Source organism: Perca flavescens, chromosome 24 (assembly GCF_004354835.1).
Source record: "Perca flavescens isolate YP-PL-M2 chromosome 24, PFLA_1.0, whole genome shotgun sequence".
In the NCBI taxonomy this organism is placed as follows: domain Eukaryota; kingdom Metazoa; phylum Chordata; class Actinopteri; order Perciformes; family Percidae; genus Perca; species Perca flavescens.
The window spans coordinates 11,548,861-11,574,207 of record NC_041354.1 but is presented as its reverse complement, the minus strand read 5'-3'; the positions used below and the strand labels follow the sequence as shown (position 1 = coordinate 11,574,207).

At 41.2% G+C, this 25,347-nt stretch overlaps 1 protein-coding gene across 6 annotated transcripts in view; it reads left to right on the top strand.

Moving 5' to 3' along the window:
- The window catches only part of tns1a (tensin 1a), a 109,206-nt gene extending 105,149 nt beyond the window's left edge, over window positions 1-4,057 (top strand). For 5 of the 6 annotated variants that reach the window (XM_028571722.1, XM_028571719.1, XM_028571721.1 and 2 more), the window contains 3 exons: window positions 382-450; window positions 547-576; window positions 687-4,057. In XM_028571722.1, coding sequence (XP_028427523.1) covers window positions 382-450; window positions 547-576; window positions 687-816 — 229 coding nt within the window. In that variant the 3' untranslated portion in view covers window positions 817-4,057. The remainder of the gene's footprint in view (window positions 1-381; window positions 451-546; window positions 577-686) is intronic. The other variant, XM_028571723.1, reaches the window with a different exon arrangement.
- The last annotated feature ends 21,290 nt before the right edge of the window (window positions 4,058-25,347 follow it).

The following is a 25,347-nucleotide window of genomic DNA, read 5'->3' as shown; positions in this document are numbered from 1 at the left end:
AACCAGAGTCCTCACAAATCCACCTGAGTTTAGAACGCCAACACAAAGAAAGCGGAAGGTGACGGACATACGGGCCGATTGAAGGACATCCGGTGGAATTTACGGAGGCAACGGAGCAATCCCGAAACGGGGAACGTCGTGGACATAGACTAATGTGCACTTAGATTGTCTCAACAAAACTGCATGCCATCAGAGTAACTGAAAACATGGTTCTACCACGTGAAAATCGTAGACACGGTGACTTTAATAGATGCAGAAAGACGCTAATAAACACTTATGATAACATGTGTGTGTGTGTGTGTGTGTGTGTGTGTGTGTGTGTGTGTGTGTGTGTGTGTGTGTGTGTGTGTGTGTTTGTGTTCTTTGTTTCTCTTGCTGCAGACTTTTCTTCAGACGACACTATCCCATCAACACGGTAACCTACTGTGACATTGATCCCCAGGACAGAAAGTAAGAAACGTCAAGACCTGTTTTCTTCTCCCGATATCAGCAACTGAAAACTACTTCTTGTTTCCTTAAAAATAAATTCTGGTTTTCCTCCCATAGGTGGGGCAAGGAAGGCGGTGGCTCAGTGAAGTAGGTTTAAATACTTTATAGTTAGAAATCATTTGATTTTTTTTCCGGTTATCGTGTTGCCAGAACACAGACATACACTAACTGCGATGTGTTCTTCTCAATCCGACCAGGCTTTTTGGATTCGTGGCGAGGAAACAAGGAAGCACAACAGACAATGTCAGCCACCTGTTCGCTGAGCTGGACCCAGATCAGCCCGCCTCCGCCATCGTCAGCTTTGCCTCCAAAATGATGAAGCGGTGAAACCCCTGATGTCCAAATGGCAGCGGCCGTTTTGAAATCTTCCTTCGTCATTGGTGTCTTTTTTTTTCGCCAGGACTCGATGACGTCCTTTTTTTTTTTCTGTTTCCTGTTGGTTTTTTTTCGTTTCCCTTCTCTCTCTCTCTTTTTTTTCTCTCTGCCTTGCTGGTTTGTCTTGACTTTGGTCTTTTTTTTTTTGGAAGAGTCTCTATTTAAAAGGATTCGGCGTGGATCCAGAGTGGCGCTAGAGGATGTGCGGTGTGGAGCTGTGAACGTGACAAACGTAAAGGCAATTTGAAGGGAGAAAATGTACTAGCAGGGGGAACCTGTGGAAGAACATGCAAGCTAAAAGACTAAAGGAACAACGCGAAGTTCAGTCGAGGAACACGTACTGTAAGGACTCGTATGTTTCAGGGTTTTCCGTTTTCCGTTTGTCGTTTTTTTTTTTTTGTCGATTGATTTACCAAAGGTAGTTGCAATACAAGTGCAAGAATGATGTAGCTAGTAAGCCATTATTATTATTTCCTCTTTTTAAAAGATGAAGTGTTGCTCCAGAAAAAAAAAAAAAAAAAAAAAAAAAATACGGTTTCTTCTTGAACTTGTCTTCAGGAAAAAAGTTGGCCTTGATGGCTTTTAGCAAAACAGTGTCTGAAGACCTTATGCATGTTAGCTTGATCTTTAAGCTTGGTTCTTCTACCTTCCACAAAAAAAAAAAAATAATCATTGTGAAATCCTTAGAGTGGTCATTTCCGGGTCTGTTGTGTGTTGGAAAGGGCTCTGCAGTGAAACGTCGACTGATCTAAACTGCGCATAGCAAACCAGACTTTAAAAAAAAAAACTACAAGAAACAACGCCACGCTAAGGTCACTGCACTTTGTGTCAGCGAACACTTGCATCACCTCGGCCTCCGGTGGTCCAAGCCTGATCTCTCTTTTTCTCTCTCAAACATATTGGATTCCTGGAATCAGCAAAGCTCCTGATCGCATGGCAGACAGGAGAGAGGAAGACTGTTCGCTGTCCACGAGATGGCGCCACTCATTCAGGCTTGGACCCAAAGTCACAGACTTGCTCATCACCAACTGCTAGCAGTAGTGGATCACGTTCATAGACGCTGCCACTGAAACACACTGGAAATCACCAGGGACTGGCCCCCAAATGACCTGGACCTATGCACTGTTCTTTATGCATGTTGTTGTCCCGAATTGCACCCACCCTCATAGCTACATTCAACATCACTGAAAACATTCTATGCTGTGTGCTAAAAATGACTTTAAAACCTTTTAGACAAGTACACTGAGGTTGTATGACTTGTCAAAAGACTGCATGAAATAGACAACATTTTTGTACTCTTCTATGAGTCCCGAAAAGAAGTAGACAACCCATTGTTGAAGTAGTCACATGATGGTGAGATGCTATATTTTTACTTATTCTTTTCTTTATTTTTGGTCCATTTGAGCCAGGGTTACCTTTCACTGTATCAAGGACAGTCCAGTCTTTGTTTTTCCTTCCACAGTGTCTTTAAAATTAAAATTTAGATACCTTTTAGGGCAAAGAAGAAGAAGAAAAAGAAGAAAACAAAAAAAACAAGGAGTTTCCACACTGTGCGCAAATGCCTGCTTGTTGAACACATGCTCAACCATTCACAATAAGCTAAGGAAAATTGATATTGATATAAATGTACATACGTAGATATACTACTTTGAAAGGTGACATAGCGAAAAAGTATTTATTTTTGTTGCTTTGGTCCCTCATGATTACTCATATATACATATATTGTACAGTCTAGATAAAGAAGATTACCTAATGGGTTGAGAAAAAAACAAAAGATATACTTATTTTGGCTAATGATTTCAAGGTTTGACGATTTTGAAATGTGTTTGAATATATGGTGTACATTACTTTGTACATGTATATGTTTGTTTTTCGCCTCGTCATGTTTTTTCTTTCTTTTTTGCGTTGTCTCAGAACGAGGTAGGGCATGAATGAGATAGAAGCGTCTGATTTGCATGGACAGAAGCATTTTGAGCGCGTTTCAACAGCAGAAACGCGCTCATAGAAGCAAATGCGTTGTAGCTGATCTTAAGATCTTTTAGAAAAGGGAAGCACGAAAAAAGTTCGGAAGCCAACCTCAAATGCAATATGAAAACAGCTGTATGCACCCCATAGTTAACAAGTATAATTTTGCCAAAGATTCAAACAATTTACATCTATGCCGACTGGCTGCATGTTGCTCTTTTACGTTCAACTGCTACTCAGTTTCCATTTTTTTTTTGTGTGTGTGTGCGCGTGTTCCACACTTCACACACCTCGCTCAGCTTTAGCAGCAAATGTAAGAAAGTTCAACCCCGCCAGGACACACAGAAATGTGTGTGTTATATTGGTCGTATACAGTTAAGTAGCGCAGGGGCCCTTGGGTTTACACAGCGAGACATTCAGCTGCAGATGACGAAAGCATGGAATTGGTTTTTACTGGTGTCTCAAACGCACCAAAAATGTGTCCACCTCCATCGGCTGTTCAAGAGAGGAAAAAAAGGTCTACTGTGCCCCAGTTGGAAGTGTGTACACTAAAGCACTTACATTCACAATACCGAAAGAAAATTCCATATGGGTGTCACTGCTGGAGGTAAATGAAGTTGGACGTGTCTCACCGTGATGCTAAAGCTCCATAGCTGCAGCTTTCGTCAGACTGCCAAAGGTGTCTTCTCTGGGCCCTCTCGAAAGTCACTGATTTATTTATTCTTATTTATTCTTTTCTTATTTTTCCTGATATGTTTAAAAAAAAAAAAAAGAACTTGTTACATTGTCGCATCATCACATTTTTTGCAGTTTTTAACGGTCAACGAATGGGAGGAATGTAGCCTACGGTGGCGCTTGATTGAGAGCAAAGAGGTAACTTAAATGCACTTGAATTGAGCTTTGTGCCATTTGTATTAATTTGGAAGAAAAAGAAAAACGGGAAAAAAAAGAAATGTTCTCTACGTTAAAAAAACTAAACAAAGTTCAATTGCATTTTACCTGTTGGCTTTGAGTCAAGAGTTAACCTTGTTTCAGTGAAAAAAGAAGTGATTTCTGTGACCCCCCCCCTACCCCTGTGTACAGATGGGACTTGTATGAATGTACAAAAGGGTCTCAGATTTTGTTTGCGCTTATCATTTACATTATATTGTCATGGCTTACCTGTTCCTATGGAGAGGAAAAAAGAAAAAAAACATTAAAGCAATACAAATCAGTTACATTAAAGCTATGTGGGTGTTCCTTTGGTTTTTGTGACTCGATAAATGGGTTTTTATAACAATCTTGAATCATGATTTTACTGCCAAAAGTATGCTAGATTAGATTTCCTTCTACCCTTACTCAGACCTCAATGCTTCTTATTTTTAGCTTCTCTGTCAGGTGTGCCGAAATCACCTCGTTAGGTTTAATGTGTGACGCCTTGGGGGAAGTTTATTTCAAGAGCTGCTGTCTCTCAACGCGCTGCGCTCATGTTGACTGTCCTGTGATATTCAGATATGTAGAATGTGGCAAATGATAAAAGCAAGATTTTGGCCCACGGTCACACAAGCAAAACCCCTTGTTCGAAATCCAAACCTTGTTCTCATATGAAACAACTTTGCACCGAAGGCACATGTGACTGTCGGTTTACCCCGCTTGCCTTTTGAAGTGAATTTATTCATTTTTAAAGTGAAAGACAAATGTTTCTCATCTTGCAGCTGTTCTTGCAGGTGTTTATTTAGTAATGGAAATGCTGTTGACGTACTGTATCAGCGATCCGTCGTTGAAAATGTAATGTTTGGCCTGTGCACCAATGGGAAAAACATGCAGATTTAAAAAAGAAAAAAAAATTAAGGCCTTTAAGCCTCTCAAGGCTACAGACACAGACTGTATAAAACAGGCTACAGATCAGTTTATCTATTTCTCTTTTTTTATTCTAGAGAGTTTGTTCATGGTGGAACGTGTAGAGTCTCACAAAATGATCTAAAATGTTTGGGGTTTCCAACTTTTTTTGTGGGCATTACATGTCATTTTTTTTTTCCCCTACTAATGTTTTTTTTTTATTTTCTATTTATTTTGTTCTTTTTTTCAGATATTTATTAGTTATCCATTTAATTTACCATTTGAGTAACTTACTGATTTGGTAGTTGATAACAAAATGAGTTTCAACCACAACCAGAAAATGAAATACCCTTTAATCATACAAGCACAAACAAATTGATAACAGGTGTGTGAGTGTGTGGGGGGGGTGTGTGGGTGTGTCTGTGGCCGAGCCACTGATTAAGCCACCTGGGGAAATTCAGAGTCAACAAGGCAGCTCTCCAAGCAGTAGTCTGTTTGTGTGTTTGGCGTTTGATTCCAAGTTTAAGCCCCCCGAGACCGACGAGAGTCCGAGGCATGAGAGACGGACATAAGCAGTAAAGAAATAGAATCAAAACTCTGTGAGGTTCTCACGGCTGCAGACAGTGTTCAAACTCCCAAATATGCATGACACACTTCCCCCCCCTCCCCTCCCCCTGACAAATCACATCAAACTGTCGTTCCCTGCTTCGCCGTGGCATATTATGAGCTGTCAGGGAGGTACTGTACACCCTCACCAAGTGCATCATGGCTCTCTTGGCTCGGTTGTGGCTTAGTTCCTACTGCATATACAGGACATTCCCACTCAAAACAGACAGATCTCAAGTTAACAGGCTGGGGATGGAAGGCAAGTGATTTGATTTGATTCGACACCTTTATTTGAACATGGAAATCCCATAGACAGAAAAGTTCTCTTTTACAAGAGATCCCCTGTGCACAGAATAGGTATTTTTTTTTTATTTCAATAACATGAAACTGAGAGAAAACAAAGCTAACTCGAAAAATAGCATCAGTCAAGGCAATAAAAACACAGCGAAAGTTCAAATGTCAGATCAGAGGCATGGCGGTTAGCGTCCACCCTGATACCGGGTGGCTTGGTGTGCGATCGGCAGCCAATTCACCGAATTAAAAATCAGGACCATATGCCTCTGTGCTTTGAAAACGTCCTCGGTGGAGGATGGCTGGGAGGTAAGCCGCTGGGTTGGAATGACATCCTGTCTAAAGTTTGGTGCGCTGAAGGTGTTTTACACCAAAGAACATGCGGCAAGGAGTATCAAAAGTTTGTGGCCTGTGATCTGAAATAGACTTGACGAAGCACTTTCCTCGTCAGCTAAAGCAAGCATTTCTCCAGAGTCTTCGGTTCCAACAGATCTGAGCGATAAAACCTTCCAATTTTAAAGGTCCCATGACATGGTGCTCTTTGGATGCTTTTATATAGGCCTTAGTGGTCCCCTAATACTGTATCTGAAGTCTCTTTTATATGGCCTTAGTGGTCCCATAATACTGTATCTGAAGTCTCTTTTATATGGCCTTAGTGGTCCCCTAATACTGTATCTGAAGTCTCTTTTATATACACCTTAGTGGTCCCCTAATACTGTATCTGAAGTCTCTTTTATATAGACCTTAGTGGTCCCCTAATACTGTATCTGAAGTCTCTTTTATATAGACCTTAGTGGTCCCCTAATACTGTCTCTGAAGTCTCTTTTATATAGACCTTAGTGGTCCCCTAATACTGTATCTGAAGTCTCTTTTATATAGGCCTTAGTGGTCCCCTAATACTGTATCTGAAGTCTCTTTTATATAGGCCTTAGTGGTCCCCTAATACTGTATCTGAAGTCTCTTTTATATAGACCTTAGTGGTCCCCTAATACTGTATCTGAAGTCTCTTTTATATAGACCTTAGTGGTCCCCTAATACTGTATCTGAAGTCTCTTTTATATAGACCTTAGTGGTCCCCTAATACTGTATCTGAAGTCTCTTTTATATAGACCTTAGTGGTCCCCTAATACTGTATCTGAAGTCTCTTTCCCGGAATTCAGCCTTGGTGCAGAATTACAGCCAGTAGAGTCAGTCCCACAATGAGCTTTCCTTAGGATGTGCCATTTCTGTGTCTGTAGCTATTGAGGAGGAGAGGGGGGGGCTTGACCAACTGCCACTTTGCTCGTTTGAAAGCCATGATGTCTCGCTCTCTCTCTCATGGGTGGGCCAAATTCTCTGGGTGGGCAAAGCAGAGAAAGGGGAGGTAACCTTGCTCCTTATGACCTCATAAGGAGAAGATTCCAGATTGGCCCATCTGAGCTTTCATTTTCTCAAAGGCAGAGCAGGATACCCAGGGCTCGGTTTACACCTATCACCATTTCCAGCCACTGGGGGACCATAGGCAGGCTGGGGGAACGCATATTAATGTTAAAAAACCTCAAAGTGAAATTTTCATGCCATGGGATCTTTAAGGAGTGAAACAGCAATGGACAGGCAGGGGAGCAAGTCATTAGGATACATAATCCGGGAACCATGAATGTTGGTACAAAATGCTGCCAATCCATCGGGTAGATATCAAGATATTTTCAGAGAAGGTTTAGAACAGAGACGCCCCATAATGCATAGATATTATCATACCCCTGTGAGAACATAGAATGAAATTGATGATGTTGGAAGGGTAAAACAGAGATAGGAACTTTTCTTCACTGTGTATGGGAATGTGCATTAGTGAGTCAATTCTGTGTCAAAGTTGTGGACTTCCTGAGTAACTGGTCAGGTTCAGTTATTCCCCTGACTCCTGCCATATGTTTATTAGGGGACAGATCACAAAATATATATATATATATATATATATATATATATATATCAAAAAGAACTTTTTCTGACATTATGGTGGGCTTGAGTTATTTTAAGACACTGGAAAACTGCTCTATCTCCTAATCTGAAAGACTGGACTAATGGACTGGACTTCACAAACTGTTGGCTAACAAGGAGGATGGGATGACCTCCTGGGATCTTTTTTGGACCTACACAAGCGCTAATGAAAACTCAACCTAAGAAATCAGAGACTAAATACAGCATAGCTTCTTTGTCCTTCCGTGGACTGGATTTCCCCCTCATACTTCTTATTTATTTTTCAAGTTTTATTTTTCCTCCGCGACATGTCATATGTTTATTCCAAGATTTCGAAATTTCGAATGTATCACCAACCCTGTATAATCTGCTATTAAGAATTCAATAAATATTTAAATGTGAAAAAGAACAGAGACACCCCAACTCAGAGTAATTCCCTGTATCTGTGTGACATGGGTTTTGCAACTGCCATGGCTCTTCAGGAGACTACCAGCAGGTCCTGAGTTCATTGATTCCAATGGGAGTCGTGAACGTGAACACAGAGTATGACCAATTCTTTTGCCCCATAGTTACCAAAGTAAACATTGGAAGCATCTTTCTGACATTCGGAGGAGAAAATTAACTTCGTTGGAGACCTGTTTCTGTCCATTGCATTCTCATGAACGGAACAGGCTGTTGTGTCTCAGCAACAAACTCTCGCGAGATCTGACACCACAGGATGAAGACTAAAGTCAACTAACGTTCGCAAACATCACAAACATTGCAATGCTAACTACGGGCGGGGCTCTCAAGCGCATTTCAACCAATTAACACGCTCACACGCCACACCTTGTATTTCTCTTGCTGACGAAGGCACAGCCTCATTTGATGCTTCTATGGCGCACTGCACGCATCAGTTTAGAATTGCCAGCATCACAAAACCAGGGTTATTTTAGAAAGGGTCGCCATTTAGGCAAAGGTAATATACTACCACTATCAGTGGTTGCTTAAGACTTTCTCCCTTGACGGACAGAGTCGTAAAACTATATGTGAGCACCACTGCTGCAGAATTATGAGCGCGATGCTAACTGATTCACACGATCGTTATTATCCTCTCGTGTTTCAACGTAAAAATTCACAAATAGAAGACTGTAGAGCGGATCTACGCGCAGCACAAGAGACCAAGGTAGGCTACGTGTTAAATATGAAATCCAAAAGACTAGTGGTGATGTTAGCTGAATTTCTTTCAACATTGTAGGTTATTTTAATAATAAAAACACTTGGAATTGTTACGATTTAGTGACATAGATGCCCAGGTTTAAGTTCTGCAATCCACTATGTGTAAAGTAGCCTATGTACTTTGAGCACTGCTCAGCAGACTCGTTTGGGGCCGAATTTTATTTTTTATTTTTGATGAATTTGTATTTTATCTACATAAAACAAACAAATGATTTGATGTGGATGCATTTATCTGTGATTTATCACATTTACCAATTGTTATCATTTCTATCGCTAGTCCATTATGAACTGCTAGCAAAACACTAGAGAGAATTAGACGTTGCAAGTCAGTGGGCGGGCTATAATAAGGTCTAATGATTCTTATTACAAAAGTTCTGATCAGTCAGGAATAGGTGTGTTTTAAAATATAAATAGCTATTTATAGCTATTGTGCGTGGGCACACACAAGAAGCCCAATTCTCCTTTACAATAATTCACAACATTTACAATCAGGGAGGCAAACTCATTAAAATATGCAATCATAAAGATCAATGTATATGGTGGAATGGTGGCATTTAAATGTGAATTATTTGGGGGGCATTTCCCCAGCCATTTTGAGGATAGTAAAAGTAAATTCAGATTTTCTTTCCCTTAGAAGTGATATCAGTGTTGAAACTACAAACACCCCTTTTCCCCCACTTTCATGCAACATATGGCAAAACATGAACCAAAGTGCGCAGTTGAAATGTGTATAGTCTGTGAGAGGCATCTCACCCAGGTATGACCTCCCTACACACACACACACTCTGTTGTTTTGGAAAAACTTGACCCCTGCACATGCAGATGCCACTGACCTGGGAAATAAGGGAACATTCCCACTCTGCTCTTATCAAATGGAAAAATCAACCTGCTTGTTTTGGTTTGCACTCCACCTCCTCCATGTTGTTTTTTTTTTTCCTCCCAAAGAGGAATTTTTGTTTTCTTTATAGAAAACAAATTGCATAAGAGTGATAGGTTTAATCTTCTGTAGCTGCTTACAAAAGAACAGCAACAGGTGCTTATTGCAAGTGACGCTAAATACATAATTGCCTTTTTGCTGACCCCAAACATTCATGACATGATGATATTGTCAGGCAGGTGATGAATCTTTTAGGACACATGTGTCAAACTCAAATCCGGCCCCTTGTAGATTTAGATCCGGCCCCGTATATCAATTTGGTTCACAATACATTTTGACCCAACTAGTCAAAACCAAAAACACAGGAAAGTGTTTTTTAAACTGCAATTACGTTGCAGATTTGCCAACTCTGAGACTCAGAAATTCCCCCAGAAGGAACTCTTTTGATGACTTTTGTAGGGCTTCGTGTCAAGAAAAATGTGACAAAAAGCAACAAATTTACCAAAAGTGACAAATGTCTGGCAAAGCCACAAAAACGTCGGAAAAAACAACAAAAATGAGGAAAAAAGCTATCAAAATGTTAAAAAAAGTGACATGCAGTAACAAAAGCACGTCAGTAAACTCTACATGTCCGGCCCCTGGTGTGATTCTCTTTCTCCTTTGTGGCCCCTAGTGAAAATGAGTTTGACACCCCTGTTTTAGGAAATGATTCATAGCTCATCAGTGATCTTCTCTTTTTCAAGTGTAGGTTCTGCCAGTGGTAATCTTCTCAGGAGAAGCTCTGATTTAGCCCACTTACTGCCGAAAACACTCCTAACCCCTGTCATACCAGCAGTTTGAATGATTCACAGAGGAATTCCTTAAGATAAAAGTGCAGGCTAATTAGGGGTGAAACCGTACACTGGGCTTCTCTTCACATCCACATGCTGGTCAGAAAGAGGTCGGCAGGCGCTCAGCTCTGAAACAGGCCAGCTGTTCTCCCGCCAAAGTTGCAGAACAGGCCCTGCTAGACTCTCGCCGCGTCTGTGCAACAGCTCACTGACTCCCTTTTAACTTCACGCTCGTGTGAAATCTCTCCGGAACAACGATCGTGCATCAGAGCGCTAATCAGTGCTCATTATCTGCCACACTGACGTAGGCTACATATTTAGAGTCGTGTGAGGATTCAAATCCAATTCAGCTTTTATAGGGTCAACTTTCTGAGACTGAGTGGAGACTGTGAGGCATCTCAGTCAAGCATATACTTAGATTTGGAAGGAAACAAGCCGGTTTCTTCCGCAAGTATCAGAAGGATGGATGTTTCCTCTTGTCTCTGCCACAAAAAATATATGCAGACGTCGTGCTGATTTTGTGGTTTTAGAGACACATTTGAGTTTTGACGAGGCATACTGCATTTTATGATTGGCGAAGTGAATTTTGACAGAATTTTGACAGAACATTTCGACAGACTAGGGTTAGCATAAAGACTAAGTGCAGCACCCTCACAGCTGGGTGGATTTTACTGCCTTTGCACAGAACCAGTTGTTTCCCCCTATTTCAAGTGTTTGTGCTAAGCTAAGCTAACTGGCTACAGCTTTAGATTTAGCGTACAGACACAAGTATTAGCACATTATATTTGATAGAAAACCAGCCCATCCTCACCCAGAAATTCTAATTCTAATTAATCGATTATGCAAGCAGCTCATAAAGACTATAAACATTTCTTGTTAGGCAGTGACCATTCGTGGCTTTAGTAATTATCGCGAGAGCATACCCTGAACTAAGATGACGAAGTATATGAGATATATATCAGAAGTGGGCTGATGTGATCCACTTTCTTGGTCTTAGTTAGTTCTGAATCAGCTGCGGCTGTCTGATTGTTTTTTTAGGGAGACCTGTAAAGACACCATTACAATAGTCGAGTCTACTGAAGATAAAAGCATGAACAAGTTTTCCAAATCCTGCTGAGACGTAAGTCCCTTAACCCTCGATATATTGTTAAGGTGATAATAGGCTGACTTTGTAATTGTCTTAATGTGGCTGTTGAAATTCAGGTCTGAATCCACACCAAGATTTTTGGCTCTGTCCGTTGTTTATAACATTGTCAATTGAAGCCGAGTGCTCACTTTTAATCGTTCTTCTTTTGCTCAAAAAACAACCACCTCAGGTTTTTTTCTTCTGGCACATCCAGTTGTTAATTTCTTCAATGCACTTACTCAGTTTTTGTAATGGACTATAATCCCCTGACGATAAGGTTATGTAAATTTGTGTGTCGTCCACATAACTATGGTATTTTGTTATTGTCCATAACCTGATCCAGTGGAAGCATGTAGATGTTAAACAGAAAAGGCCCCAGAATGGAGCCTTGGGGAACTCCGCATGTCATATTTGTCTGCTCAGATGTATAATTACCTATAGACACAAAGTAGTTCCTATTCTTTAAGTAGGATTCAAACCAGTTTAGTACTGTGCCAGAAAGTCTAGAGGAGTCTAGTAAAACTAAAAGTAAAAGTCAACTGTCATTTTGATCAACAGAGTTTTACGGACCTTAGTCCATGTTGCAATGGCATCTATGATGTCACATCACATTTTAGTGATTTTAGTAATATTAGTTGTCCATGATGTTCCACTTTCCGTGAATGCACTGGTTCCACCGGAAATTATGCCGAATGTCACTCTTCCGCTTTCTCTGTGTTGTAATTTTAAACATCGATGAGGACTATGGTTAACTCCTTCTCAGATATCTGCAGGGTAAATCAAGACAGCTAGCTAGACTATCTGTCCAATCTGAGTGATTGTGATTGTTTTAAAGAAATGCCAATAAACAAGAGCATATTTTTCTCCTATTCCGGATTGCTATGTGGACTAGCTAGACCCTCCTCCGCAGCACTGTGGAGGTAAGTCTGGCAATGTTTTACATGACTCATTTTAAACCAATCCCTGATGTTTTACTAACCCTAACTACTTTGTTGCCTAAACTTAAGTACATTTCTAAACTTCCTAAACTAGTTCTGTTTCACAACTTTAACTACGTGTTTAAAACTGTGCGGTCACGTGATTACGGTCACATGATTAAACCACCACCGGGCGGCAGTAAAAAGAATGGTTGGATGTGCTGTTTTGGAAGACTTTGGAAATCAATCTATAATACTGTTTAGGTGTGAGAATGTGTTGAAGAAAAGACGCACTGTCATAAATGTGAATACTCCCAAACTTGAGTCATGTCGTGGCGTAAGTGTTTAATTTTACGACGTGGCCCTTGAGAAGCCTCAGGGCTTTGGGAAGGGCCTGTCCTCGGGCCAGCTTTGACGAGCCACATTGTATGGAGTTACCTGCATAATTTCTTTCAGATGCTTTTATTAAATTCTTTCCTTTGGTGATATTATTAATGTGACATGTATATACAAGGCGCCTTTTTGTCTCCACATCTGAGATCTTATTTCTGGAAATCTTTCCAAAGCAGAGAGAAGGAAAAGAAACCTTTTAACTTGAAGATTCATCTGGATGGAAAAGTGCCTTCTGAGGCGAACATGTGCTCCCAGATCAGGAGTAATTTCTTCTCAATGGTTGCCCAGCATCAAAATGTTGAGTGTACCAGACAGCCACACACAAGTGGTTTAAAATCTTGGATCAATGGGTCTGTGTTTTCCAAAGTTCATAATTTCTTTTCTTTGAATGGGTTTTGCCTTTTTTCCTAAAAAGGCAATGCTAATTACCAGAATGAATGAACATGACCACCACCATTTATTTCTTGTGTTTAAGGCAGCACCGATTCCATTACACAGACATTATTTAGTCTATAAATTCTGCCAATGGTAATAAAAATCGAGACAATCTCCTCCACGGTGGAACTTACACCCCTTGACACATTCATTCAGGGACGAAGCTGCCAGAAAACTGCAAAAAGTGTCTATCGTAACACGCCTTTTTATCTCTTCTTCAGTATTAAAACATCATATTTTTTCCAAAGCTTGGATGACTATTCAGCTTTTTTCCATTTCACATCGATTTGTTTAAAGAATCAGACAAGTATGTACATTCACACCCTGTATACTGTTAATTCCTTGTATATTTGTCGGAGTCTGACATAGCAAAAAATCTTTCAGGAGAGTAGGAGTTCTGCATTAACAGGATATCCTATATATGATACTGTGAATGTTCAGTATGGTATGTGCTCTTTTATTCATAATATTTTCTTTCCTTTTCATCGTGTTCTGTTCGACTGTACGTTTAATTTCCTTCTACAGTGAGAGAATTTCCACAAAGGTGCTTTAGAAAAGATTTTTTCATAATGAAAAGATGCTAATGAGTTGCATTATATAAATTGTAGAATCCAACATTTTTGTTGTTTAAGCCCTACTAAATCGATATCCCCAAGATTGTTCAGGTGCTGCTTTCCGCTTTCTTTGTGTTGGCGTTCTAAACTCCGGTGGATTTCTGAGGACTATGGTTAACTGCTCCTCAGATCCCTGCAGGGTAAATCCAGACAGCTAGCTAGACTATCTGTCCAATCTGAGTTTTCTGTTGCACGACTAAAACAACCTTTGAACGTAAACATGTTCCACCAAGACAAGGTCCTTCCCGAGGCTATTTTGCAGAGGTGCTGTTGCTCCGTCCGGCGCTTAGTGCCGCCCAAGACGATTGTGATTGGTTTAAAGAAATGCCAATAAACCAGAGCACGTTTTTCTCCCATCCCAGAATGCTGTGTAGACTCGCAAGACCCTCCTCTGCAGCGCTGTAGAGAAAGGTCTGGCAATGCGAGACTACCCCTACTAGACACTAAAAGTCATATTATCTCGGCCTCTCTGCTTCGATTTTAACCATTGATTTATGGATTTCTTGAATTCCCAGGTACAATGCAGGTACAATACCAAACAGCCGTAGTACCCCTTTAACTCCATCCTTCTACTTCTCAAGATGTGTGAAGATCTTGACCTCAATCTTGCTGCCCTAATAGACACTGCATTTTAATTTTTCCATTTAGTTTCCCTCTCCCTTATGAAGAAACTGTCAAAGCTACTATCAGCTGTCAGCGTTAATAATATTCTCATTGTACAGTTTTGTAAAACCTGTCTTATTACTTCTTTTCTTTCTAGTTGTATGTTCTTACTTGTTGTATGTTCTTACGTCTCTTTATTTTACTTCTGTGTACTTAAGTATTGTTCAATATACGGCATTCAGACAGCTGCATTTCATTGTACAGTGCAACTTGTTCTGTTTGATATGAGAAAATCGTTTTGAATCATTTTGAATTGGCTATCCGTGTGCAGTGAAGACACAAAACCCACTAGCAACAGATTTCGAAAGCCAGGAATCTCAGCAGCTGGCAAAGTAATCAATGAATCAGTGGCACTGGTCATTAGCCCTGTCAATCCCGCAAAGATGCAAACTCCTACTGTAGTGTGGAAACACACACACACTCACACGCGCACACAGGCCTGTGTTTGCTAGGTTCGACCACTTTAAATCCCCCAGTCTGCCTGGAAAACGGTGGTTAGAGGAAGCGGGAAAAAAAAGCATAATTCACCCTTCTCTCAACACTGACTGTCAGAAGTACCCTTTAGCAAAATACTCAACCCACAACTGCGCCAGAGGAGCTGCTCAGCGGTCAGCAGCAGAAAACTGTGGTTTCACTTAGTGCCTCCCAGGTGTGATGCTGTGAAATTGTTCTTTATGAGCGGGGTGATGCAGAGAAGAGAGTGTGCCTGCTCAGCAAACCTTTTGCTGGATAAGTAAAGGTGAGAAAAATAAACACACATATCAGTCATTGGGGGAATATCTCCTGAGGTGCAACAAAAGGACTGTCTAGGCTCTCAACACACCACTGGACCTGAGCTGAACTCGCTGTTTGCCTGGAGGGGGCTTACAATGCGTTGTTGGCAAAATCCCTTCTCTCACCTTACCTGACAGGGAAAGAGAACACCTAGCAGCAATGTCTGGAGATCATGGATGACAGCATCTTTGGCCTCTGTCCGTGAACAAAAAGGTCACCGGTTCAACCCTAACGACAGCCAATGTGTCCATCATCAGCTGAAATCCCTCTTTTTTGTCTCGAGGCAAAGTTCTGGTGCGAATTGACTTTGGATAAAATAATTCACCTAGTATCGTCTTTCTGAGGTGGCACTTACGTGGAAATAAAGCAAGTGTGAAGCAAAGAGATGAGGTCCACAGCTCCAGTGACTGTTTGACTTTACATTACATGTGTTATTTAAGTCAGTGGTTCCCAACCCTTTTGAGTCCTTAATGAAGCCATGTGTTTTTGGCCCCTCGACACAGGTTATGTCTGTGATGTGTATGTCCAGTTGGCAAAAAAATTTCACTTTTTCTTCATCGATTGATTCATTCGCATCATTTTTAGGGACCTGAGGATGTAAGTTTATTCAGTAATTCATTATGAAAACCAAAGATTGGAGAAAATCTGCAGTACATAAGAAACATATCGCAGAAATAATATTTTTTTTGGACTTTGAACATGAGCTTCTTTTAGGAGCAGCAAACCTATGATTTCAAACCTTGGCACAAAACAAACTGATAAGCCTAATTTTAATATTTCATCCTTGTACACATGTTGAATCTCTCAGCATTTCTGGCACAACTTCACCTTCTTCCAAGGTGCATGCAGAAGGGAAATATTTTGAATCGAACCATATCAGGAAACTTAAATTGCAGTTGAGAAGAGGGTCAACTGTATTGAGATCTGTATGTAAGAAAGTTTTTTCAAAGCTACACACAAAGCTCTGGCATAATACAACAAATGCTATAGTTTATAGACATATCCAAATCTACGATTACTATGTTTTTGGACATTCATTCACCAAAATTTCCAGGCTAGTCAGGGCTTTCCTCTTCCTCTATCATCTTACATTTTAATAGATCATTGCTGATGTATCACAAAACATGATCTTGGATCATTATGTTTGCCTTGTTTTTATTCAGTAAAAATGCTGCTTTAGCTGTGGAGGCTGACTGTGCTTCCTTATTAATGCGCGTTGTTTTTACTGTCAACAAAAGAGTTCCGGTATAAATACGGGAATCAGATATGGGTCACATGAAAAAGTTGGTATAAACACGAGGTCAACAAAATCAGACATGGGTGAAAAATAACTCAGAGTTGAGTATCATGTGGTCCAAGTTTCCATGATGGGATGAATTCATTGTGTGTAGTTGTTACCATTATGAAGTATTGTATAGTATAGTAAAATTGATAGAGCATGGTATCGCGATATATTCCGTGGCAATATTGATACACAGATTACCATTTTGCAGCAATAAAATTGAACCGAGATGAACAAACAGAGAAATTGATCTTTTTAGATAAAACAGATGTTGACAAAGTTTCCTTTTGGGAACATATTTTGAAATTGAAAAAAAGGTAAATAATTTGAATGTATCGCAGCATATTGTAATATGTTTAAAATCGCAATAATATCGTATCACAACATAAGTATCGTGTTGATGTTGTATTGTGAGGCCTCTGGTGATTCCCACCCCTAGTGTTTACCTGTCAAAAGTGTTTCAAAAAATCGCAGGGGAACGTCTGAAATTTACTTAATATCCAGTGAGCATCGTGGGAGGTGAAGGGAGGCGGAAAACCACAGGCCTCCCTGACGATATGAGCATGCTATGGCTGTTTTGTCTTCCCCTGAGACTCTTGTAGAAAGAAACCGATGATGGAGTCTTTGATGACTGTTGCATGTTGTAATCCGCACACACACACATACACACACATACACACACACACATACACACACACACACACACACACACACACACACACACACCTTGGAAGGCCCTTCTTTTAGCCAGGATGGTAACAAAGTCATGTAAGTCCCAGCAAGATCCCATGTTTACAATTTATGCATGTTTTGTTATGGAAAAACTTTCCATTTCTGTTACATCTGCTTTTACATCTGCAGAAATGTGCCTGGCCTCTATTTATTTATTTGGGCCGACCTGATAATTATGAATGAATGAATATATCGTTGATTTCGGTTTACATTATAATAAACAAAGCATGACAATGTAGAAATAGGATGAAGTCCAAGGCTGATTTTTGCCTATTCTATACAATCTATAAGATGACCCAGAATGTAAGTGGTAAGTATGAGGACATTTGACAATAATTTGCTGATATACTTGATGGATTTGACACACTGGCTTTGAGTTTTGAGTTATGCTGTCAATTCGTACTTATTGTTTAAAAAAAATAAGTGCTTACGCTGTTGTGGCAGCGAGTTAAAATGGCCCACTTGGCGGTTTTAAGACTAAATGGAATGCTGGCCTTTCTAGTGTTTATGGAAGGTCAGAGGTTTCATGTGCACAACAGCCAATGTGTCCTACTGAGATGTCTTTGACTAAAACATTCTTTAGGTGGAAGTTCCATTTGTTAAAATACAAAACGCATAATCAATAAAATCCTTGCACTCCTGTCCCTGCTCTGCTGCTTCTACTGTATATCGACTTGGAGCGGCGTCACGCAACAGTTGCACTGCACATCCCCGCCTACTGTCCCGTAGTTGCACGAAGCCGAAACCATTGGACCTTTTTGCAACTGATTCATGTAGCAGCCAATCACAATGTTGATATCATGTTGTGTCAACCCACACAAAAGTTCATATATTTCCCTGAAAGTTTATACTCAATATTTCTGAAACCGTAGGCTCAGGTTTTTGTTTAGGTTGACCTTCCGCGCTCTGAGGAAAAGACTTTAATTCTCAAGTTATCAACTGGACACAACTGAACACTCACTGATTTTCCTTATAATTCGTTCCACATTACATAGCTCCTTCCAGGAAACTTTCTTTCCAGGTTCTTTATTGGGAAAGCATTAGAATATAATGGGGCCTGTAAAATGAAGTGTTTCCAAACGTGTTACAAGCAGGTTTAACAGTTTGAAATGTTCCGTGTAATAGAAAAGCATCTTAAACTTCCTGCAGACATTAATCTAAATGTCTGGAACTGTCATCATATCCCACATGTTTAGCCATAAGAGTTTCCCCGCTCAAGGGACGATCCTGAAAGCCCTTCTGGGGCGCACAAATTCGCTGTTTGCCCAAAAACCAGCAGCAGTGCGCTGCACCTCTGGCCGTCACTCAAACAGCCCACTGGGTATCATCTCTCTCGCACACCTCCACAGGCAGATCTCCCGCCACATCGTTCCATGAAAACAACACTGTCTAGCCTCATCCATCATTCTGACACTGAGTGTTCTCCCTTTGAATGCACAGGATGTCCTCTCCCCACAGTTTGCAGGTAATGTCAAAGGATAAATGGCTATTTACAATGTCTTTATGCACAGTACTGCGGGACCTTGTCGGGGGGCTAGCTTTGGAGGTTCATACTGTAAATTACTGGTTTGGAAGAGCTTAACTAAAACCCTTTCTAGCTACAGTAAATGAGGGTGACTTGATTGACTCATTTTTTATGGTTTCTACCTTCAGAAAAGCAGCGTGTCAAAAATATATTTTGAGTACAATGAATGGCATTAGCAAAGGACCACCTGATGGGGGAAATCCAAGTTTGATCATCACAGCTCAGTAGGTTTTTGACCTCGGAAGGGCTTCCTATAACGACAATGTAACATCTTGAGTGTAATGAATGCGATCCTGCCTCATCCTCCAGCGCTGTTTTGCAGGGTTGATATGGTGTTATGCATGTTTAAAAACTAACAACCTCCCACACAACCATCTGCTATCGCGCCGTGTGTTGGAAAGTATTTATCACACACTCGTGCAATCAGAGTCCTCTCATCCTGCAGAGGTTTGATTGTGAATGCAATGAACACAATGAAATCCCTTTTGCCGCTTTCCTATCAGTTTTGTAGTCAAGAAGTGAAGATGAAAAGGGAACCATGATGCTGCAGCATGCATGATAACAATCCTCCACCCTCCCTCCCTCTCTCTCTCTCTCTCTCTCTCTCTCTCTCTGATCTGCTGTAAGGGGATCTGTGGGCCTGGATTTGGCATGGCAGCTGTACAAGGCACCAAGCTTCCAAGCACACCGTATCTGTTTGCTTTGGATACTGGTGTTGCTGCGAACCTCCCGCAAGAGGATAATATTTCTTTGTAATTAATAGCAGCCTGTTCTGTATTTTGGCTGGGAAAGGAAGCTGGTTTGCAAACACAGAGAGAAGGAAACTTCACTTCCTTGCCTGCCGTGGTTGAGTTGGATCAGCTGGATGGAGGCAGCGGGGGAAAGCGTCCCTCGACCGCGAGAATTCAGGTTCAGGGCCCCCGTGGCAGTGAGGATCTGCCCTGCCGAAGTGGTTGCGCAAAAGACTGAATCCAGCCATCTCACTCACCTCCAGAAAAGGAAAGAAGTAGAATGTCCTGAACTACTTTTCCACTAATCCTGTAAAAAAACCAACTCCCCTCTTTACCAAACTGATAGTACAGAGTTCCCAAGTTCCTGCAGCTACTTAGAGTCTTCTAGACTGGAGATGCAAAGTAAAAGTCCCAATTTGAGACCTGAAGATGTCGTGTGTCTGACAAACTAAGCATTAATGCAACGTGATACATCACAAAGTGGCTCTGCGAAAATATACTCTTCCAACAATGTAAATCTTAACAAAGACTGAAAGGCGTGAGGTTAAATTGCCTCTTGTATTTCCATCTCCTACCTTGTCTGATGTCAGCAGGTTCATTAACTTGGCTTGAGCTCTACGTGAATTGGCATCAAGAAGAGTACAAGCAGTACATGCAGCATAATCCCCGAGAAATGCCACTGTCTAAAGCCATAATCCTGGAAGGCTTTAAGACTCTCGCTTTGCGAATACACTACAGCAAAAAGCTCCCTTAAGATATTAGTTGAGGCCTGAATGCAGACGTCTCACGTACATTTGGAGGACCTATGAGGATGTCACGTATGAATTTAGTTGATATATCTCTGCACCAGTGCAACGCACACAGAATTAGGAAGTGGAAGAAATCCACTTTAACCTATTTAAACCTTATGTAAAGTATAAGCCCTTCACACAGTGGCCAAAACGTCAACCTGCACACGACACACATCCGCCTCTGGCCAAAAACAGGAGAGACTCTGTATGTGTGGTGAGGAAAGAGGTGCATCCCTCTGACAGATTTCCATCAACTCCCCAGTGTGATTGCAAGAGGCTCATCTCCGCCAAGAAGAGTGACTCAGGCCGCACTCACGACACGTCATTAAATCAAGACTGTAGTGGGTATTAAGACGTGTCAGTGACAGCTTAGTGAAAGGTTAGTTTTGCGTTGTTTTTCTTTTCAGATGGCTGACGGCTGTTGTAGTTCAGCTCTTGACGGGTCGAGGAAGAAAAAAGGGATCAGAATACAGCTTAGAAAATCTGCTTAGAAATATAGGATCTGTTGGAACAAAAAGGGATCAGAATACAGCTTAGAAAATCTCCTTAGAAATATATGATCTATTGGATAGGACAGAACAGCACAATGTAATTCTGCTAAATAAATCATCACATTCATTGTTAATTTCACTTGTTTTCATTTTAAACAAATTGTATATCCAAATGCAATACACATTTTCTATAAGCTCAGTCTGCCACTTTAAAAAACAAAAATTCCAGGGCTGGTTCCATGGTATCAGAATGTTGATAGTCGTCATGGAAACGTTAATTGGTCATGTGACAAGGGCTGGGAAGATTGGCAGAACAGGCAGCCAAGTGACAGAACTCTGATCCAATGGAAATCACAATTGTCAGACAGCGGGGGGTGGGTGGGGGGGGCACTATGATTGTAATATGATTGGCACCAGGGGGCCAAGCATATTTTAGGGGGGGCAGTGCCACCCCGTGCTCCCATTCTAGCCTAGCCCCTGCCTGGTAGCCGGGCCAGGCTAGCTGTTTCCCCAAGTTTCCATTTCTTTATGCTAAGCTAACTGTCTCCTCGCTGTAGCTTCATATTTTCATGAGACAATTGAGACTGCCCCTCTAAAGCTCACTAGTTACCATGTTACATCTCATTTGTTTATTCCGGAAGTGTAGAAATGACAAGTTAAGGTTTCAAATAAGTGTATATTCCACAATTTTTAAGTCAACTTTCTTTGGAAAGTGGCTCCAAACGTATTCTCGAACTTGTCGAACTTTCCACCTGTTTTTAAAACATCTCACCGGCTGAAAGTGTCTCTCTCTTCAAATCTCTGCAGCTAAGCTCATGAAACCCAAGACGACAGTGTGTCTTTTATTCACCAGCAAATATGTGCACTCACTAGCTGTTGAAGAGTTTCTGTCTACAAAACACAACACCCTCTGACTCAGTCCAGCCTGACAATGCCCTCCTGTTATGGTATTGCATGTCTTGCAAGGAGACACTGCTCTGGCAGCGGCTCACAGATCACCTGACATGAAAACAAGGAGCTTCAATCCAGCTGACTTTTGGACGCACTGCACGTATCTGATACTTGACAGATTTCGAGTGGGAGGGACACTGATAACTCAGACCAGTAAGAGAAGAGACAGGTAGTTTTTTGTGTGTGTGTTTTTTTTTTCTTGCAGGAGACAGTGTTCGTCATGCACGTTTCCATGGTTCTCATCAGTGTACAATCTCTCGGTATCTCAGGATCCAAAAATGTGGAGCTGACAAGCTCAGCACCTGATAGGAATCTGCAACGCTCACGGAAAACTCTCTCTCTCGTCCCCTCAACATGCTGATATCCTTGGCCTCTCACATTGCCATGATATGCAAGATCCCCAAGGACACTGACAAAAGCAGGATTTCTTAAATGGTGGAGATGTCTTACCTGATGCAAACTGTGCCAGCATCATAAAATAAAGCCCTGAATTGCACTACCACCGCATATTCCCCACATACTGACACATCAGTATACACAGGGCAAAGTAGTTAAAGATAATTAACCTCTGAGGCTGTTAAACCCCAGCGTACCACTGTTTATACAAGCCCACACCCACAGGAGAGTGGATTGTAACATTTCTGAGTTTTGAGCACTGCAAAAAGTCTCGATCTTATCAAGAAGTCATTTCTGTCTAAGGCTCCAAAAGCTGACTACGAGTTGGCGCCATTACAGGATCTGGTATCCAGTTATACATCCATGGTTGAATCTGAGTCAACTTTTGCAGAGCGGTAGTCAACGCGCTTCCAATATATTCTCCTGTACACATGCTATATTTAAAATTCTGTGCAAATTAAAAGATTGTGATTTACCTATGGCCTACTTTATGATACATCTATGTACATCTACAGGGACGTTAATACGAAACAACTAGCTTGGCAGAGGGTGGCCTAGACGGTTGGTATTCCTTGTGAGTATATTTTTTGTAGTGATGACAACGCTAGTTACTAGCAATACATGTTGGAACTAAACTAAACACAACTTTTTAAGAGGCAAAGTGTGTGACTAGAGTGGAAAACTTACCAAATAGTGTGTAATAGGCCAGACAGAAACTCGTAGAAATGTATCAACACCACCAAAACCCACAACAAATTCTTCGCAAAAAGCGTACACCGTCGTTATCGTGCTGTGGTGACAAAAATTTCGCTTGGAATCCGCTGCGGGTGACCGATACAGCAATTTGGAGAAGCATGCATATGTATAAAGGAAGAAAGTCTGTGTAAGGGTGGACATGAGTATGTCAGGGTAAAAAAAAAGCTTAATGTTGCATCTGCCCCAAAGCATGCTTTTCAGTTTGAGGCACATTCTTTTCTTTGAGTCAAGCTGAGGGATATGCCCTCTATAAAATGCCATTCTTCTATAGTCAAACAAGATTAAATTAGGGGTGTTGCTTTATGAGCGTTCAAACCTGACATATTTACTACTTGATTAAAGGTTCCAGTGAGGTGTGCGCGCATTCCCTCGTCAGCAAATTTCGATGAATGATTCAACTATTTCGAACCAAATTACTCTGGCTTAATCAAGACAGGAACCAACCTGATTAACCCGATTACACAGTTGCTTTATTGTGCTGAGTGGAGGACACAAAGTCCTACATTGTGAAGACACAGCCTCTGGTTATTTGTGGTTGGGATTGATGCAAAGATCGAGGCAGTAAGGAGGCTTATTGTTTGTCGGATCCCAGTTGATTTGTTTTCTGCTACAAGAACACATTGGTCATTGCATAGCCATTTTCAATAATAGACAAGGTCTTCTTTAAAAATGAGCTCGGCTGAGAAATAGCTTAATTTGCGCAGGTTATTTTGAAGCCAAACATCCCCATTCATCGCAGGTTAGTACCTCCCCTACACATCTGAGGATCATTTTCTAATCACTTTAAAAGGAGGAAGCTGTTCTGTAGTGCTCAGACAAAGGCTTGTTTGATGAGCAGCGTTAAGAAATCAAATAGAACACAGGCCACAGTGTCACCATGCTTTGCTGTTTTTGGAGAGACACTATCCCAAGCCAGATTGTGCTACAAATGGTATTCTTAAAATCCACATTGCAAATTTTTTTTCATCTGCCAATTTTGAATCATTAGGAAACCAAATGATTGAGACAATCCCAGCGCATATCTTCTTCCGGTTGCAGCCCAACTTGTACACAAACACACAAAGGTCACTGGGGGAGCAGAGGTTGAATGTTATATCTGTCTCATGCCTTTTTGTCACCCATATTCTCTGTCAGTGGCTGTGTTCGTGCGGGTGCATATGTATCTGTTTCTGTGTCTTAAAAAGTGGATGTTAACTGGAGGAAACACTTCTCCGGCACTTCACGTGTAGACACACTGACACAAATGATGCACGAGCGAAGCCAGGAGGACTTAGTTGAGCCTCTCCAAATCACACTGACCCCGAAAACCACAGTGAGACGTATTCTGGGAAAGACCCTTTACAAAAAAACCTAACCATCACTCATTGCGTTGTGCACCGACGCCAGTGGGAATGCAACAAAGTGGAGAAGTGGAGGACAGCGCGACCACAAATTCAAACTGTTCAGTCCCACAACAAGGGCTGAAGCCTAGGAGCAGTAAATCAAAACGATTCCTCGGGAGAGCCTCCTCTCGCCAAATTCATCCATATTTTCTTGGGAGATGTTCTGCATGCCACTCTGTAGAAGAGTACAAACTCCAAATTCTGAGAAAGCATATTCATATGACCAATGACCGTAACAAGGGTGCCAAATTCGGGTTTTCCAAGAAATGTTTTGCTAGTTTCAGACTTTTTGCTTTGCAGGTGCAGCAGCGGGGTTGCTGTGCATCCGGGGCCAAGCCCTGACGAATAGTCAGTGCATAGGCTTATACTTTAAGTAAAAATAAGAGTGTGTTTTTTGAATGTGGGATATTGAAAATACAGGAATTTCGACAGAGTTATATGTTGATGTACATGTCCTCATCGCATGTCCGTATACTAGGTCCGTATATAATAGATCAAATCCGAGATACCTCTGAGAGAAGGAACACCAATTTGTCTCCGCTGCAAGTCATTTAAATACAGCTCAATTTACAGATTTGAATATTCAGGTTCCACGAATTCAAAGAAAATAAAAAGCACTCGTCTTTGAATAGAATCGTCATGGCACAGACGCACCAACGCTTTTCCAACATCTGGATCCAATGATCTGCCTTTGTCCAATCCACAGTTGCCAGGGCCACACAGATGTGCTGACAGGGTTTTAGCCAATCTGCCATCTCACGTACTGCTTCCTATAATCCTCCTTCACCAAACCCCCCAGCCTTTAGAGCTCTCTAAACGCCTGCTTTTCTTGCGCTATAGTTTTGCATGCAGATCACAGCACCCTGCTGATTTGCGGTTCACATTTCCCAAACATGCGATGCCCGATGTGTAATTTTGTGTGGGTGACTGCAGCTGCTGTGTCATGGAAATAAAAGTGCGGTATCA